The 19,230-nt window shown below is 49.4% G+C and overlaps 1 protein-coding gene across 2 annotated transcripts; it reads left to right on the top strand.

The window, feature by feature from the left end:
* Positions 1-5,161: 5,161 nt before the first annotated feature.
* LOC125514177 (Ribosomal L18p/L5e family protein) lies at positions 5,162-7,271 on the top strand. Of its 2 annotated transcripts, XR_007286301.2 has the most exons (3): positions 5,162-5,787; positions 6,812-6,903; positions 6,988-7,271. XR_007286301.2 is itself a non-coding variant. In XM_048679450.2 (2 exons), the coding sequence occupies exon 1, from the start codon at positions 5,230-5,232 to the stop codon at positions 5,785-5,787; it is 558 nt and encodes a 185-aa protein (XP_048535407.1). In that variant the 5' UTR covers positions 5,163-5,229; the 3' UTR covers positions 6,988-7,271. The 2 variants fall into 2 exon arrangements, 1 of the variants encoding a protein (XP_048535407.1); XM_048679450.2 differs by lacking the exon at positions 6,812-6,903 and having other exon boundaries at positions 5,163-5,787.
* Positions 7,272-19,230: the final 11,959 nt, after the last annotated feature.

The raw sequence follows: 19,230 nt of genomic DNA, 5'->3' as shown, positions 1-19,230 counted from the left end.
AACATTTGACCAAAGACATGATTCGGAGCTGATGCATATAAGCCCAAACTCGCGACGCCGAACACTCCCTAAGGTATTCGGTCTTTATAACATATGCCGGGCTGAACAATGCCCCTAATAATAAACCCCGAGTGTATAGGTACGTGCAATATCCTGATGTGGCCACATGCCAAGAACGTCAGTATTCTTCTCGGTTGTATTGAGTATCCGAAGGATGTGAACAACAAGAGACAGTAAAAAAAGTTTACGCAGGGTCTTAATCTGAAAAGAAACCTTTGAGAGGGTCCCTGCTGCACGTCTGCGCCTGTATCTCCATTGTGCCGTGTCCTGAACGGGTGTAGCACGATTGTCATATGTAAAAGAGAAGAATTTAGGTGAAAGTTGCCATGCCAGAAAATTGGTTATTATCAATAAACCATTAAAATTCAAGATAAGTCAAGTTGAGCCGAACTAGGCCTGATTACACGCGGGAAGCCCCTGGTACCGTCTATGATGGTTTGACCATCAAACCAATCTCATGTATATGTAATGATGCACCGGACTTGTCTAACCGTGTCCGTGGTCTTGACGACCTGTCATCTTTTCTGGTTGGTGAGGCCGTCTAGTGCTCGGCTGTTAAAGCTGCCGCATATTCTTCCGCGCGTAGAGAACGCTCAATATTTCCACTAACTGTGATGGTGCCACGTGGACCAGACATCTTAAGCTTGAGAGAAGCGTAATGCGGTATTGCATTAAAACGAGCGAAAGCTGCTCTTACGAGTAGTGCTTGATAGCCACTTCGGAATGGAGCGATGTAGAAAGTTAACTTTTCGCTTCGGAAGTTGTCGGGAGAACCGAATACGACCTCTAGTAATAGAGAGCCCGTACAGCAGGCCTCTGGGCCTGGTATTACTCCCTTGAAGGTAGTATTACAGTGGCTTATTTTTGTCGGGTCTATCCCCATTTTGCGGACTGTGTCCTGATATATCAGATTTAGACCACTACCGTTGTCCATAAGGACTCGTGTGAGATGGTATCCGTTTATTATTGGGTCTAACACCAAGGCAGCCAATCCTTCATGCCGGATGCTTGTCGCGTGATCCCCGCGATTAAAAGTGATCGGGCAGGCCAACCAGGGGTTGAACCTAGGGGTGACGGGCTCTATGGCGCGTATGTCTCGGAGTGCACGTTTGCTTCTCCTCTTCGTTACATGGATCATGTTTACTATTTTAACCTCTGGTGGGAATTTTTTCTGTCCTCCAGTGCTTTGCTAGCGATGTTCGTCCTCGTCTTCGCTTGGTGTCTCCCCCCCCTTGTATTCAGCGTTTAGCTTACCGGCCTGCTTGAAGACCCAGCATTCTCTGTGGGTGTGATTTGCAGGTTTATCGGGGGTGCCATGGATCTAACATAGTTTGTCAAGGATCCTGTTTAGGCCAGACGGTCCATCTCTACTGCCTTTGAAAGGCTTTTTCTGCTGACCTGGTCGAGAGCCCCTGAATCCGGTGTTTATCGCCGTATTATCTGGGCTATCTTCTTTATTTCGACGCTTATTTTTATTGCCTCATGGTTTTCCATTGCCATCCCTGACTTCGGATGTGCTTGGTTCGCTAGTGCTACTGCGGGCTAACCAGCTATCTTCGCCCGCGCAAAAGCGGGTCATGAGGCTTGTCAAGGCTGCCATTGTTCTCAGTTTTTCTTGGCCGAGGTGCCCGGCGAGCCATTCATCTCGGAAGGTGTGCTTGAAAGCTGCTAAGGCATCGGCGTCCGGACAGTCTACGATTTGGTTCTTCTTAGTGAGAAACCTGTTCCAAAGCTTTCGGGCCGATTCTCCGGGCTGTTGAATTATATGACTTAAATCGTCTGCATCCGGAGGTCGGACATAGGTCCCTTGAAAATTAGCCCGAAAAGTGTCCTCGAGCTCCTCCCAACTTCCAATTGAGTTTTCGGGGAGACTTTTCAGCCAGTGCCGAGTTGGTCCTTTAAGCTTGAGGGGCAAGTATTTGATGGCATGGAGATCGTCTCCGCGAGCCATATGGATATGGAGGATAAAGTCCACAATCCAGACCCCAGGGTCTGTGGTCCCGTCGTACGCCTCTATGTTCATTGGTTTGAATCTTTCTGGGAATTCATGGTCCAGCACCTCATCGGTGAAACATAGGGGGTGTGCGGCACCCCTGTATTTGGGTGCATCATGGCGTTCGGACGGTTGTAGTATTCGGTTTTTATTTTGCGCCGGAGCATGCTTCCTAGATCCATAGATGGATCTGGTCATACTGGATTTTTGGCGCAAGTCCTCACATAGATCGTGTGTTGACTTATGTGCGACCTTGTTAGCCGCTCTATCGCGGTCGCAAGGTGGTTGATCCGGCAGGTTGGCCGTATTATTTTTCGGTTGTGTGGGCTCTAAGGCCTCATCGTCGAATTCAGGTAATAGCTTGCGCTTTGGATAGCTCTTTGTGTGGTAACTTTCACCATACTTTTCTTCGTTGTCGAGAACTTTGTTCCACCTGTTGTTGAGCGTATTTTGTGCGGCCTTAAGCCTTTGCTTCTGCTTCTCCAGACTCCTCGTTGTGGCAATAAGCCTTCTGCGGAGGTTCTCTTGCTCCAAGTGCGTTTCCGGGATGATGTGTGCATCTTCGTCGGGACTGTTTTCCTCCCCAGAGGGGGTTTGATGAGGTTTATCCTCGGTGTCGCCGTGTTCGGACGTCGGATCCGTACTATGTTCGCCGTTTGCAGCTTCATCGTGCTCTGCCCCCGGGGCAATGTGGTTGTCGTTTCCTCTAGAGTCGAGTGGAGTGTTATTTTCTTGTGCGCTGTTATCGCTGTTTTTGTCGAGGAGGGATTTGGAGCAGCGCCTACGCCGACACTTTGTTTGCTTCTTGGAGGGGTCATCCTCCGCTGTCTCCTCCCGTTCCTCGTCGTCGTTTTCTTTGGGTGTATCCACCATGTATATTTCATGTGATGAGGTGGCTGTCCAGTGCCCTATGGGCACTAGTTCCTATTCCTCTCCTGCATCGTCGTCCATGTCGTCGATGTCTGCGGAGTCGAAATCGAGCATGTCGGTTAAATCGTCGATAGTGGCTACTAAGTGGGTGGTGGGTGGGCAGTGAGTTTCTTCGTCATCCACATCCCATTCTAGCCGGACATAGTTCGGCCAAGGTTCTCCTGACGAGGAGAGAGACCTTAATGAATTTAGCACATCGTCGAAAGGCGAGTGCTGAAAGATATCCGCGGAGGTGAACTCCATGATCGGCGCCCAATCAGATTCAATAGGCACGGATGCAGGCGGCTCGGAGTCCGTGGCCGGAGATGAATCCAGTGGTTCGGCAACATGGCTCTCGTAAGGGGTGAAGTCAGTATCCGGCTCCATCGCCACTGAGAGTGCGGCCTCCGTGGCGGGGTCTATCCCTCCGTCCTCGGATGGCGCGATTTGCTCCGGATTGAAGGCCGGAGTAGTTTCAGATGCGATCTCCCGAACATTGTCCGACGGCAGAGTTACGTCATGCTCGTCGTGATCGTGCGGCGCACTTGACATAGGCTCGAATCTGTCGAAGATCAAGTCTCCGCGGATGTCGGCAGTGTATTTTAAGTTTCCGAACCTGACCTGATGGCCAAGGGCGTAGTTCTCGATCTGCTCCAGATGGCCAAGCGAATTGGCCCGCAGTGCGAAGCCACCGAATACGAAGATCTATCCAGGGAGGAAAACCTCACCCTGGACCGCATCATTACCGATGATAGAAGGGGCCATCGAGCCTTATTGTGACGGCATAGTGGAACTCTGAATGAAAGCACCAATGTCGGTGTCAAAACCGGCGGATCTCGGGTAGGGGGTCCCGAACTGTGCGTCTAAGGCGGATGGTAACAGGAGGCAGGGGACACGATGTTTACCCAGGTTCGGGCCCTCTTAATGGAGGTAATACTCTATGTCCTGCTTGATTGTTCTTGATGATATGAGTATTATAAGAGTTGATCTACCATGAGATCGTAGAGACTAAACCCTAGAAGCTAGCCTATGGTATGATTGTATGTTGTCCTACGGACTAAACCCTCCGGTTTATACAGATACCGGAGGGGGCTAGGGTTACACAGAGTCGGTTACAAGGGAGGAGATCTACATATCCGTATTGCCAAGCTTGCCTTCCACGCCAAGGAAAGTCCTATCCGGACACGGGACGAAATCTTCAATCTTGTATCTTCATAGTCCAACAGTCCAGCCAAAGGATATAGTCCAGCTGTCCGGAGACCCCCTAATCCAGGACTCCCTCAACATGCCTACTCATACGGAAACGGCAGCGGAATTTGTGATGTTTGAAGAACGGGTTTGTTCTATTAAAGTAGTCCTTTCAGAGAAGGAAATGCCCGCTCTCTCGGTTGCGATTCAACGCCGGAAGGTGGCCCGGAATGGAGCCACGGAACAACGGCCGCTGGCTGTTGAGGTGGTGATGGACCAACACGGCAACCAATATCTCCTCCTTGTCGTCGGACGACGAATCATCGGAGTGGCAAAGGAAATTGCGAAAAAAGAACTCGTCAGCGGAGTCTATTTCGTACCTTGGTAAACTGTCAAACAGATTGCGGGCGTTGAAGAAGGAGACGGCCGGCGAGGGGAGTCGCGGTGCCCACAGACCAGCTAGCTGCCCTACCGGCGTCCGACGAGTGTGACGGCGTCCGACGAGCGTGCCAGTCGAATGTGGCAGGGGTGGCGAGGCCCGGGGACAGAAGTACGCGAGTGGGGGGAAGCGGCGGTGGGAAGCAGTTTACTCCCCGGCGGCAAAACGACGGCGGAGGGCGACGGAGGAGAGGGGCGGCGTTGCTGGGTGGATGTGGAGGCGACGACAGCTGGAAGAGTCGCTAGCAAAAATGGTCGGCGGCGACGGAGGAGGCGGGCGAGAGTTGCTTGTTGGCCCGGGGGGTGGGGGAGGTGAGAGGGGAAGCCAATGTGCCACAGATCAGCGGACATGAGGAAAGAAGTAGGCGAGCGCGCGTCCGTCGCGCGTCCGTGCTGACGCAAATCCGATTCAAAAATGGGCCGGAAATAAATCACGCGCAGACGAAAAACAAACGCGTGTCTGTTTGGATCAGCGCGTTGAAACTTTTTGTGTTCGCGCCGACTCAAACGGACAGCCGCGGACGAAATGGGTCGACCCATTGAAATTGCTACCCTTTTTGGGCCCTGTACTGGATAAGGTGGCCTTCGGCTAAATCCCCATTCCTGCCATTCGCTCTTGCCCGGCTTCTCCCCACGCTCCCATGGCCGCCGTTTACCCCACCACGGCCGTCCTCCCCACGCGCCACTCCCCTCCTTCCTTCCTCCGGTCGCCGTCCCTGTCGTGGTCCGCCTCCATCACCCAGCACCGCATCCCCTTCTCACCGCGCCTCGCTCTCTCGCCGCCACCGGCGGCCAATCGGCGGTCATTCGTGGTCCGAGCGGCGTGGACGCGGCGGTCGCGCGGCGAGTTGGACAAGAGCCCGAACCGCAAGTCGTGGAAGCAGCGCACGGACATGTACATGCGCCCGTTCCTGCTCAACGTCTTCTTCTCCAAGCGCTTCGTGCACGCCAAGGTCATGCACCGGGGCACCAGCAAGGTCATCGCCGTCGCCACCACCAACGCCAAGGACCTCAGGACCACCCTGCCGTCCCTCATCGACGACAACGCCTGCCGGACCATCGGTCGCCTCATAGCCGAGAGGTCCATGGACGCCGACGTCTTCGCCATGGCGTACGAGCCCAAGAAGAACGAGAGGATCGAGGGGAAGCTCGGGATTGTCATCGACACCATTAAGGAGTATGGCATCATCTTTGCATAGGCAAGTTCCAGTGTAGGAGCAGAAACAGTTTTTATGTTGTATTTCTGTAGTTTGATTGATTCATGTAGCTGTTCTTGTTCAGCTTATCTTATATTGTTGGTGATGATGATCTAGTAATAGCTTCTTCTGCTGTGCTGTTTGTCTTTTCATATTGGTGTTGCAATGCTATTTTACTTGTAAAATTTCATAGGATATCCTTGGTTAGATTGTCCAGTGGGTAATATTATAGGGAAAATGTTCAGTTGATATAACACTAGTAAAGCCCAGTTGACTAAATGCAAATGTTGCTGGAGCTATCCAATTTTGTCAAGTCTAATGTGGATATGAGCAGCTAATAACATTAACCAGAACTATAGCGAGCAAGTTATGGATCTGAACTGTTTAGGAGTAACGGTTAAATATCAGAAAGTGCATTAAGCCTGAGTACACGTTTTTACCATGCTATTGTTGTTACTCATATTATATACAAGTATAAGGAACATGTGGATTTGCAAGGAAATTAGAGATGCACACAAGTAATGGCTTAGTAAGGTGTTTGTCTTTCAACTTTTGTTAGTTATCAGAAAATTGGTGAATGATTTCCAGACATTGTTGTTTATGGTCTTCAAATAATAACTGAATGATCCTGATGCTCTATAAATGTTAACTGAATGATTCAGGCGTTGAGAGTTTAACTGCATGGTAATTATGTTCATCTGTTGGTTAGCTGAAGTGTTGTCTCTTGTGTTCATCAAAATTATGTGTGTGGAACTGGAAGAAAGCTTTTGTATGGAACAATACGAAATATTCGAAGGCTGATAAGGCGCTCCTGTCTATATGAAACAAATGGTAGGTCCTCCCTCCGATCCATATTGATTGTTGTTTATTTAGTACAACTTACTAAATCAATGACAGTTAATATGGATCCGAGGGAGTGGTAGTTTTTGACTGCCTAAGTTTTTCCATATACTGGACAGTTTATATTCTGTTATGTCCTATGGCTCGTGTTTCATTCTACCAAGTTGAAATGTTTTCTCACGACTAGTGATTACAATTATCTACGAGTACCAACCAAGTCATCACCCGTGCTGATCCTTGAAGAAATTCGACTTGTTTCTCCACAAGTTGCATCAGTTGGTAAAATGTCACTGAACACTTGCATGCTTCAGTGCTGAAACTAGCACTTTACCTAATTTGGGTACCATCTTGTCATATTTGCAGTGCACAGACACCATCCTGATATGGAGCTTCCCTTCACGAATGCTCAGATGAAAGTACCTTACTCCTCGTGTTTATCTTTTTCATGGGAAAAATGGATCAATGATGTAATTTAACGGAACGAAACTAGTCACTGCCGAGGTCATTCGGGCATATGTGAGGTATATTGTGCTCATATGTTCATATGCTCCTCCTAGGCATAATTGTGCTGTCCGGCTATGCATCTTAAGCCTTAAGGGCATTAATTATGCCTACCACAGAATAACTGACCATAGATTCATGTTCTAGAGAGAAATGAGTTTTTGCTGCTGTGCAGTATTTTGAAAGGCCGCTGTGCTAGTAGTCAGCATGAACAAATGTCCCAGTGCCCTAATCTCCAAATTCATGTTGAAGAATCATGGCTGGTGAAACCTGCTCCCTGCTAGCTCATGCGTCTGAACGTTGCAGCCTCAGCACACGGACGCAGTTTCAGCTGGGATCTTCTTGTCTTCCCTACTAGTAATAATCATCAGCTTATCTTTCGACTTGGTTGACTCAAACTTGCAAATCCCTGCAACTACGGTAGCCAGTCTTGCAACTGGATGCAGCGTCCTGACCGTTTGGTGATCAGGACAAGAAGTGGAGGATTCCCTAAAACCAAATTTGAGGGAAAATAGCAGAAGTGTTGTTACATTTCGGCCCTATCAGAGCACCTACTGGAATGAGCTAATTTGGCCCCAACTTGTCCGTGAACACGTCCGGACCGTGTTCAGGCGTGTTCACTCTGAACCACCATTTGTCTATAAACACATTTGTGTCCCTCCAAATTGTCTTTTGAAATAAATTTTAATTCTTTTTTGAAATAAATGTCCCTCCAAATTGTCGAGGCACATGCATGTGATTGGTAGAGAGAGATAAGAAAGGGAGAAGATGGTCTAGGGTGGGCCGGTTATGACGTCGTGGGCTTTCCAGACACATCCAAAAAACACCATTTCCTCCTCAGATATGAGTTGGGGTTGAGGGTTTGTGGATGTTCGTACAAATGAGGGGATTTGGGGGCCTCTTCATGATTCTCGTCGTGCTTATCTACACTGAATCTCGCCGTCAAGATCCCCGTGGTCAGCAGCCCCTTCGCGTACCTCCGCGTTGAGCTGGGCGACGTCGTGGCTTTCGTACCCACGGCCAACAGCACCCGCCTGCTGCCCACGGCTGGCGACCTCGTGGTGCTCGCCAAGCCGCCGCAGCCGGTTGTCGCCTTCATCTCTAACTCCGGCGAGCAGCGTAGTGGTGCGAGTCTGTAGTGTTCGATGAAATGCTTGAGTGAAAAGGGATTGAGAGAGAGAACTTATGATGCTGACATGTGGGCCCCATGGTCAACTTAATGGTCAACCAAACGGAGTTGACTTTGTGGTGCCACATGGACCTGACCCGGGCCATCGTTGTCATGACGCCCAATCCGTTACTAACTCGAAGTGGTAGTTTTTAGCATAAAATTATATGTAACTTGGTAATAGTTTTTAGGCAAAAATTGAATAGTGATAGTTTTAGGGACATTTTTTTAGGAAATGCCATCATGACTTACTCTATTGATTTGGCATAATGGTTACATCATTTGCGAGGGCAAAAACAAGAAAGGCAGGAGGTTCATCAACCCAATTACAAGATACATTATTATCAAAAGCATATTTAGCTAAACTGCCAATCTCATCCATCTCTCACACACAATGAAGATGATGGACCGAGCCTATCATCCCAGCCATGATGAAGCATTCTGCATAGATCGCCGATACTTCATTCCAGATTCTTTCCTGACCCATGCATGCAGAAATAACTTCCATATAGTCAGATTCAATTTCTATGGAATGGAACCCTGGTGAGTTTGCTAGTGCCGGACCCTCTTTCATTGCCATTGATTCTATTGTATGAACATCAATAACGTGGGGAGTTTGAGAACATGCCGCCGCCAAGAAAACACCACTAGCATCTCTGTTAACGGCTCCAGTTGACCCTTTTCCATCGTCAACATGAAAAGGTGCATCCACATTGACTTTTACTGTTCCATGGGAAGGTCTCTTCCAATTCAGCCCCATTCGATCAATAGAGATATTCCTTGCATTTCTTGCTCTATGGTGACTCCTATACTTGGCATATTTCCGGGAGGTGTAAAATCTGTTCCACTACGACTGAACCAGATCGGTCTTCCCTCTTTTCTTTTGCGGAAAAACTTTCAATTTGTTCATCTTCAATCATGATAGTACAACGAACACTAGAAATAATAAAAATTACACCCAAATTTGTAGACCACCTAGCGACGACTACAAACACTGAAGCGAGCCGCACGCGTGCCGCTGTCATCGCCCCTCCCTCACCGGAGCCGGACAAATCTTCTTATAATAGACAGTCGGGAAGTCGTCGTGCTAAGGTCTCATAGAACCAACGCACTAGAACAGCAACCGCCGCGGATGAAGAGTGTAGATCAAAAGGATCCAACCTGAAGACACACGAACGAAGACGAACGACAAACATATCCGAGCAAATCCACCAAAGACGGATCCGACGGAGACACACCTCCACACGCCCACCGATGATGCTACACGCATCACCGGAACAGGGACTAGACGAGGAGACTTTTATTTCATCTTCAGGGAGCCGTCGTCGTCTCGCCTTCTTGAACAGGATACAAACCCTAACAAAGCTCAAAAAAAGATAAGAAAACGGAGCCCTTCCACTAGCAAGGAGCGAGATCCACTCCGCCTCCATGGCCCTAAGGCCACCGGAGACGGAACGGACTGGCGCCGGTGCCGGTGGGAGGCAAAGAAGCCTAGTTTTGGGGAGGCGGCGGATGGCTACGTTGGAGGCGGTGGCTGTTCGGTCTTCCCTCTTTGCATCATCTATAACTTGTGCGAGTCCTAGAATCCGCCACATCTCCTTCGCCCTTTCACATTCAAATAGCAGGTGCAAGACATCTTCCGCGCCCTGTGAACATATGGGACATTGTCCAATACTGCCAACATGTCTATTCACCAGAGTTGATTTTTTTTATATAGTTTTAGGGACGGTTACCTGAATTGTGATAGTTTTTCATTATATGCTCAACTGATCGCATACAACTGACTACTTCAAAACTTGTTGACAACGGCGGACAACTAGTTCAACTACAACACCTTGGTCTGCATGGCTGCCAATAACGTGAACGATGCGGCCATGCCGACCAAGACGTATGCTATCTTCATCTTGGTGCTGGTACATCTACTGATCGATAGATGTGCTAGATACATGTTCAACTGTCGCGTGTCTATTTGCATATGCTAGTTAATTCTGGTATGTGGTAACCTTATGTCATAATGCTATTCTGGATTTAAATAACGGAGATTACTAATTATCACAACACATGTGTTGCACTCAGTGTTTCTCGGGTAAAAGAAAAACTCACAGTACAGGTGTGGATTGACTAGGCACCATGCATGCATGGGTCTGTTTTTAGCCACTCCCCGAAGCTTCACACGCGCCTTGTGAAACAGGGAACAGGAGCGCCGTACGTGGCTTTCTGCGTTGACCGTGCCAACGGTTAGCTTACAAGGGATAAGATAAAAGCATGTCCTGCTGAGCCATCCACATTTAGCCCCCCACCACATGCAAGTACTGAATAATGAAGACAGTGCCGGCTGCTGGTACTATAAGTTCAGAGAGCGAAGATAAGAAACAACCTGCCTGGTCAACCAACGATCAACCCCAGCCAATTACAGTAGATAGGAGTATATATGACGGTGACACATATGCATGCCCGGCGCCACTCCGCGGCAGCGTTGTCAAAATCCGGCCATGGGAGACACCACGCTATCTCCACGGCGCTGCAATAAGTCGCCTTTTCTTTTCTGTTCGTGTGGATGATGATTAGTTTTCTATGCTTCTACGTTGAAGAACACAAGCCGAAGCGTCTGATACCCGTTTACTAGTATTTCCGCTACATATTTTATTTAGGGCGTAGCCAGATAACTAAGTCTCCATCACGTGACATAATATGTAAAAAGAAAAAGAAAAAAAACTGAAGATTTCTTTTTTGCATGGATATCGATGCAAGATTTCACAAGTATAGCATATCAAGTCTCTAAGATGCGGCAAGACTGTTTTATTTACGAAAACATTAACGTCCGACATGGGTGGGCGTCTGGCAACTCGCCCACACGTATAGATCTTCGTCCAATCAATTCTGCACGAATCTTGACGCGTTCTAATAGTTTTTGTGTGCCATGTAGACTAAGCTGGTGTGTGGGCATTCATCCGGTCGCCCACACGTTCTTTTTCACCACACGGGGGCTGGTGTGTGTGGGTGTTTAACAATTCGCCCACACACTAGTTTTCACGCACGCAGAGAGGGCTGGTGTGTGGGCGTTTATCACTTCGCCCACACGCCCGTCTCCTCGCCCACACCCAAAGCTGACAGTTGCCATGTGTTTCTGCAGGGTACATGGCAACTACCCTAGCTTTGCTTCTAAGCAGATGGCAACTCTTTTTTACCCGAGTTGCCATGTGTTTTTGCATGGTACATGGCAACTGCCCTAACGTGCACGTAAGCAGATGGCAACTCTTTCTCTTTACATAGCAACTGCCCTAGCGTGCTTGTGAGCACACGGCAACTCTCTCTTTTACCCGAACATGTTTTCTTGCCATGCCTTTTTTAGTGCTACACGGCAACTGCCTAGTGTTAGTGGGTGGCAACTCCTAAAGTTTTGCAATCATGGCAACTGCAGTAGACCAGATCATACATGGCAACTGCAGTTAAGCAACCATGGCAACCGAAATTCAGCGACATGGCAACTACAGTTAAACGAACATGGACGAGGGTCTGGACCATGGCAAATGCGGGACGCGCGGTGACTGTCACGCGGGGCGTGCGGAACCACGAGATACGAGGCCTGACGTACGGGGCGTGTGGGCGTTATCTATTTTGTCCACACGCACGTGTGTGAAAGGGATCGGGAGGGGAAAAAAGAGGTGTGTGAGCATTATTTGTTTTGTCCACACGTAAGTGTGTGGGTTGTTCCTCTTATACACCACACAAAATGTGTTGGCAGACCCCCTAACGCCCACACGTGTGGCACTTATCGGCGTCCTTTATTTATGCACAATTAAGCCTTTAGATACGTAACTCGATAGAGAAGTCTCTACTGAAAACTATAGCCTCCAGGTCTACTTTTATCATATATAAAATCCAAAAATACATCGCTGCAGAAAAAAGACCACTTCCTTGAGGAGTAGATAAGGATGCAAAATGGCCGTTTTGCTCGTGTACATAGCTCCGATCCGGGAACCGTGAGAAAGAATTGCCACCACCACGATCTATTCTACGCCCGTTGTTGGGGTTGAACAAATCAGCTGCCCGCCATCGTCGCGCGGGCACAAGCCAGGAACCTGCCGCAGAACGAGAGTTCTTCATGCACACGCGTGCCGAGCTCTCACCACGTACGGAGACACGGCCGCCTAGCACAACACAAGAAACCCACGGGCGAAAGCTATCTAGCGCCGCAACACTTCCACGCGTGCGACGTGACGCACGCCTGGCAGTAATTTTCTCTACACGAATCACTGTTCGTCGCGCCCGTTCCACCGTAACCAGGACTATATTGCTCAGGACTTGTACTAGAAATATTGGAAGAGCGTGCGTGAGGGCGACACACGTTCGATCGCCGGAAGGTTCCGCCGCCGCTGAAGCGTACAGTACGTACGTGGAGGCAGGCAAGATCACACGCGTTCATCATCTTCACGCACACGCTGGATTCAGTTCCATCGGGGTCCGTGTCGGGGGCACCGGGGCAGCCGTTGCGCCATTCGCATGCGCTGCGTGCGTGCGCGCACACGCATGCGGCCGACCGAGGACGGACGGACACGGCTCTAACGGATGGAACGGCCTCTGGATCATGGCGAGCTACCAAGTACGAATGGTGCAGCTCCTGCAAGACGTCTTTCTCGTCGGTTTAATTGCGTGGAATGGATATTCGGTCGTCGCCGTCGTCTCCGGCTACTTGGCCACTTTTTTTTTGGAGCCGCAGCTACTTGGCCATTTATCGTAGACGGTAGAGACCAAAATGAGCAAGTAATCCCGAAAGAGTGTGTGTATGGTGTGGTAATACGCACGTCGGCACGTGCTGCCTCGCCGCTATTTAGTACACCCCGTACATCCAAGGGCAGAAGACTGAAACTTGTCGTTTAGCTAGACGAACCCGAAACATGAAACCGATTACAAACTGTTTACACTGCATACTCGATTTTCATAAGCTTTTTTCGTTGATTTTCTTTAGCTAGCTAACGAGCAGAATCAATTTTCAGTGAAACATGGTAAGTCATTGTCTGGTCCCGTCTTCTCCTCCTCGAAACAAACTTTCGAAAATGCTCATACAAGCAGATGGGAAAGAAATAAAATAAAGGAACCGAGCGAGTGGTACAAGTGCCACTAACACAACACCAAGCATGAAAAGAAGGAGAGGTCATCCTTAAAACCTTAACACACTACAACCAAGACTATTGAAGAGAACCAGAGCCTCGCCACCATGAGAAACCGAGGACCCAAACATATCAAGCCATATTTGGAGAATGCTGACTTACCGTAGAAACAATCCCCTCGCTCGGGCCGTGGAGCGTCATTCCTACCAAGAGACAACAAGGACGAAGAACGGAGACCAAGAGACCACGAGAACATGTCTATAAGATATGAGATCTGAATCCACCCATCGCCAGAGATGATGATGCACTACGCTAGGGAAAAGGTAAGCCTAGCGTCGTAAGCCATCTGCAACCGAGAGGCGCCGGGTGTCCACGATGAAAACCCTCAAGCGGATGATGAAGACGGTGCCACCACCTTCGAGTCCAAGAGACATACTAGGACTTTCACCCCGGACCCCTGGCACCGTGAGGAGATCCATAGCAACGCCCCTAGAGGGAAGCGACGCCTGTAGGTGTCATTATTGCCGATGTTGGAGCATAGAGCTTTCGCTCGAACACACATAAGTGCCACCCACAGGCTCAAGGTTGCCGACCCAACCCACTATGGGGCTGATAACCCACAAGTATAGGGATCGGTTGTAGCCTTTTCTCACAAGTTCTATCGATCACCGATACAATTCTACGCACGCAAATGTTCGCTTTACCTAGAACAAGAAATAAAACTAATTTACGTCAATAAAAAGATAGCTTCACGAGATAATTAAAGTTAGTTGTTGTTTTTGAAGAACAACGAGAAAGATTGTCTCTAGGCAATTAAATATGACATGATAGTGATACTTATCATACTTATGAGGGAGAGGCTTAAACTAACATACTTTTCGTTCTTGGATCACATGTACTTATGATTGGAACTATACCAAAGCATCCGCAGCTACTAAAGATCATCAAGGTAAAACCTAATCATAGCATTAAGTGTAAAGTCTCTTTTAATCCCATACGCAATGACCCACTTACTCGGGCTTAGATTTTTGTCACTCCGCAATCCACTATAAGCAAATCATGAATATATTGCAACACTCTACAGTGAGAGTCTCACACGCTTGCGCGACACAAAGGGCGCCATAGGACAATACCATAATAACATATACCTCGTATCAATCACATCATACAATAATTAACCCGTATAGGACAAAAAGAATCTACTCAAACATCATAGAAGTGCAATAGGCCATTGGATAATAATATATAGCATAAAGCACCATGTTCAAGTATAGATTACAACGGGAAGAGAGAGGTTACACCGCCGACATAGAGGCAGAAAGTTGGTGATGATGGCAACGAAGTTGTTGATGTAGATCGTCATTGTCGGTGTCAAAACCGGCGGATCTCGGGTAGGGGGTCCCGAACTATGCGTCTAGGCCGGATGGTAACAGGAGGCAAGGGACACGAAGTTTTACCCAGGTTCGGGCCCTCTCGATGGAGGTAAAACCCTACGTCCTGCTTGATTAATATTGATGATATGGGTAGTACAAGAGTAGATCTACCACGAGATCGGAGAGGCTAAACCCTAGAAGCTAGCCTATGGTATGATTGTTGTTGTGTATGTTGTCCTACAGACTAAAACCCTCCGGTTTATATAGACACCGGAGAGGGTTAGGGTTACACAAAGTCGGTTACAATGGTAGGAGATCTACATATCCGTATCGCCAAGCTTGCCTTCCACGCCAAGGAAAGTCCCTTCCGGACACGGGACGAAGTCTTCAATCTTGTATCTTCATAGTCCAGGAGTCCGGCTGAAGGTATAGTCCGGCCATCCGGACACCCCCTAATCCAGGACTCCCTCAGTAGCCCCCGAACCAGGCTTCAATGACGATGAGTCCGGCACGCAGATTGTCTTCGGCATTGCAAGGCGGGTTCTCCTCCAAATTCCGTGTACCTGTTGAATAAAGTCCGGTTTCTTGTAGATGTTGCGCTCCATGGCTTCTACGCCCAATAATGGCCACTTCCCACGTGTCAAACGAATATGAAAAGTCTGGGTGTTTTTACATTCACACCCCCAGCCGCGTAAATGAGCTGACCTATTTAAGGGGACGAGGATTTAGATCCAAACCACATCCCCCCCCCCCTTCGCAAGTGTTCATCAGAGCGCATCCGACAAAGGTCCATTCCACCATGGCCAGCCGTCGCAACTCCTCCTCTCGCCCTTCCAGCCCTCAGCCTGGATATTGGGAGAGATGCTCCATCCCGCATAGCGAGCTAGTGACGCTCCAGACCAAGGGATTTCTCCCCCCGGCCTATATGGTCCCGGTTCGAGCCGGCCTTGCCATCTATAATGGCGGAGAGCAAGCGGAGAGTGCCCCTAATCCCTCCAAAGGAGAGCGGGTGTGCCTCATCCCTTATTTAATAAGGGGGCTCGGATTTCCAATCCATCCATTTCTCCGGGGGCTCCTGGAGTTCTATGGCCTCCAGCTACACAATCTCACGCCTGCCTCTGTATTGCATATCGCGGGTTTCGTAGCCCTCTGCGAGCTGTTTTTGGGTATCGAGTCTCATTTCGGGCTATGGAAAAGGTTATTCTGCCTTGTGCCCCGCTCTAAGGAGGGGTCAATGTATCAAGTGGGTGGAGCCGAAGTCTGGTGCATCGCCGGGACCGGATATCTGTCTGGAACCCCAAAGAAGGCGTCCGAAGACTGGCCCTCGGAATGGTTTTATATAGAAGACGTCCCGCTGCCGGATCCTGTCTGGATCGGCCTCCCTGAATTCGATAGTGCTCCCTTAAAGAAGCGCCTAAGCTAGCGTCCACGGAGCCCTCAGAGGGAAAGTGACAGGGACATCATTTACCTGATGGGCCGAATAAGATTGTTAGCCCATTCCAGACTAACCATGATCGGGGTTATGGCCGAATGCATTATGCGGGGGGTGCAACCGCTTCAGTATAGAAGCCACCCCATGTGGGACTTCAACGGGGAGGACGACGCCACCCGCTACGGCCGTAAGGGGCCGGATTCAGCTGCCGCTCTACTAAAGATCCCGTCCACTTTGTATAAGGGAGAAGAGGAGGAATTTCTCCGTGTCAACCCACAGGGTGGATTCTCTATGCACAATCCCCCAAGCTGGGTAAGCGGTCGTATTTACTTGCCCATCCGTTTTGTATTCCCATTGTTAAATATTCAGTCTGACGACTTCAATGCAGGAACTGCGCCGGGCTGTTAAGGAAATAAGTAGCCCTCCTCCACAACCCGAGGACCCAGGACGGTCCCTTGACCCGGCCTCTCAAGAGGATCCGGACATATCTGTGGAGCTGATTGATGGAGTGTTCCATCAATTTAGCAAGGACAACGCCTTGGTGGCCATTACGGCCGATTACCCAGGGCTAATCCCGGCCTCCCAGGTAACTGAGATCGAAGTCCCAGTACCCCGAATAGGTGTCCGCCCTCTTGTGTTTTCAGTTTCCTGATTACAACCGAACTTTACAGGGGAGGTTCTTAAGGCGGAAGGCAAAACCTGCGGCGACAAGCCAACGAGGGGCCGCAGGGCCCCGTGGGCAGAAAAGAAGTGCAGTCCAGACTGAGGCGTCAGCGCAAAGGTATGGCGCGCCCCCTTATCCCAGGTGTTATACCTTCGAGGCACATTGACACTCATGCTCTCTTCAGGACAAAGAGACCTCGCTGGACTATATCCGGAGAGGCTGCCAATCGTGCCTCCACCAGCCAGGCTCCAAAGCCTGGTCCGGAGGCGGAGGCGAACGCAAGGCGCGTGCCAGACGCTCCTCCGACGGAGGATGTGGACGGGTTGTCTGCCACCAACTCTGAGGTGGAGAGTGCCATGAACCACAGGCGTCGCCGGACAATTCTTCGCGACGCTTGTTTCTCCCAAGGGGCGTTAGATGCCTTCAACTCGGGAGATGCGTACCTCCGTGCCGCTCAAAATGGTCTAGCCAGAGCCACGGAGCAATATGTAAAAGACATACGGGTAAGAAAATTTTGGTAAATATATATATATATATATATACCAGTAGCCCCCGAGACTTGAAACAGTTAGAATAACTGATTTAAGGATCATTTGTTATGCAGGTTCTTACAGAAAAGAATTCCCTACTGTCCAAGGAGCTGGAAGAGTGCAAACCCCAACTTGAGCCGCACTAGCCGCGGCAGGGGAGCCCAAGGAGACCCCCTCTGGTAATATACACTTCGAAAGATAAGTATTTTGCGAAGCACGGCATGGGTGCGAATCTGACAAATGAAATTGTAGATGGCGCCGGATTGAATCCGGAAAGGCAACACCTCCTACGCCAGCTAAAGGCTGGTGAGAAGGTGCTGACAAAGGTGAGGCGGGAGAAGAACGATCTCCAAGATGCCAACACCAAGCTGGGCGTCGAGTTGAAAGATGTTCGTGCCCAACTGTCAGACTCCGTGAAGGAGAATCAGCGGCTTCGGCGCGGCATATTTAGTAAGTGCTTGAACGAACCTTTGAAAGAAAGTTCGGCGGGGAAGTCGACTAACAGAGCAATGTCCGTAGGTGTGCTAACAGGTCGTCCTGCAAAGGATATGCCCGGTTCTACGGGTGACCTTCTTCCCGAGCTCTCGCAACTGCTCGATCGAGTTCGGCAGGCGATGCAAGGCGTCGCCCAGGCCCTGTGGCCATCCGTCTCCATGCCTGAAGGTCTTGGAGAGCTTGCGGAGAAGCTAAAGGGAGCACGGTGGCGCTTCCGATTGTGGAAGATATCGGCCTGCCGTCAAGGCGCTAGGGAGGCCTGGGCCATGGTGAAGACGCGGTACGCAAAGGCTGACCCCAACCACATGGCCGAGGTCGGTCCCGTAAGGCCCGATGGGAAGGAGATCCCTGTAAGCTTAGTATACGGCCAAGTAGAGTTGGCCGCAAAGTATTCCCAGCAGGATTGTAAATTAGACAGCTTGTTAGATGGTATTGAAGAGGAATACAGTCAGTCAAAATGACTATGTAATTTAATTGACATTTATAATGCCTTCTAGCCAGATTGTAGATCATTTGTCATGGCCGACCTTTTTTTGCTTCAGCCTCGGGACCTGACGGTCCGGAGTGTGTCCGAATTCCCATGCGGTTATATAGGAACCGGGGAATGCATGGAGACCAGGCGTAGGGGTCATTAGTGCGTGAAAAGACAAGTGCCCGACTAGTTATGTTATATTACATGGTTAGTAGGAAACATCTTCCAGGGAGAATAGTTCTGTTAGGGGTTCCTTTCCCTGGGAGGCATGCCCTACGGTGCATGTCCATGCTGCGAAAAGAAACGCAGGAAAAACATCTGGGGGCGTATAGATAAAAATAAAAAAAGATCATCTTTAGTTCACCAACCGAATATTCCCTTAAGAACGCTAGATTTCGGCTTCACCCAGTCTGAGGTACACGTCCGGCTGACCCGGCAGTAACAATCACAGAGGTGCTCCCTTTACCACCTAGCCGAACAATCGGGAACGTAGGGGTAAGCACAGGAGCCAGGCAACCCAGCTTGGCCAAAACTTAAGTCATATCGATGCATATAATGGTGAATAAAAGGTACATGCGGAAGTGTGACACATGTGTTGGGCATGAAGCCCGTATGAATAAGCTTCTGTTTAAAGAAGCCCCCAGGTTTAATGAGCGCGGATAGCGCGTCACTTTATGAGCCTTTAAAGGCTATAAGAGAGAGAGAAGAAGAAGAGAAATGTAAAACAGAAAATATATAAAAAATGGACAGAGGAAGGAGACGAACACAGAGTCCGGCGCTAGGCGTAGAATCTTCGGAGACGGGCTGCGTTCCATGGGTTCGGCTCGAGTCGGTTATCCGATGCATCCCGCAGGAGGTAC

This window comes from Triticum urartu, chromosome 6A (assembly GCF_056163025.1).
Source record: "Triticum urartu cultivar PI428250 chromosome 6A, HENAU_Tu73, whole genome shotgun sequence".
NCBI lineage: Eukaryota > Viridiplantae > Streptophyta > Magnoliopsida > Poales > Poaceae > Triticum > Triticum urartu.
The sequence above is the reverse complement of the archived record's forward strand: the minus strand, read 5'-3'. Positions and strand labels throughout refer to the sequence as shown.

What these genes read in the sequence shown, in the direction of transcription:
- LOC125514177 (XM_048679450.2), top strand. Translation starts at nt 5,230, where the DNA reads ATGGCCGCCGTTTACCCCACCACGGCCGTCCTCCCCACGCGCCACTCC.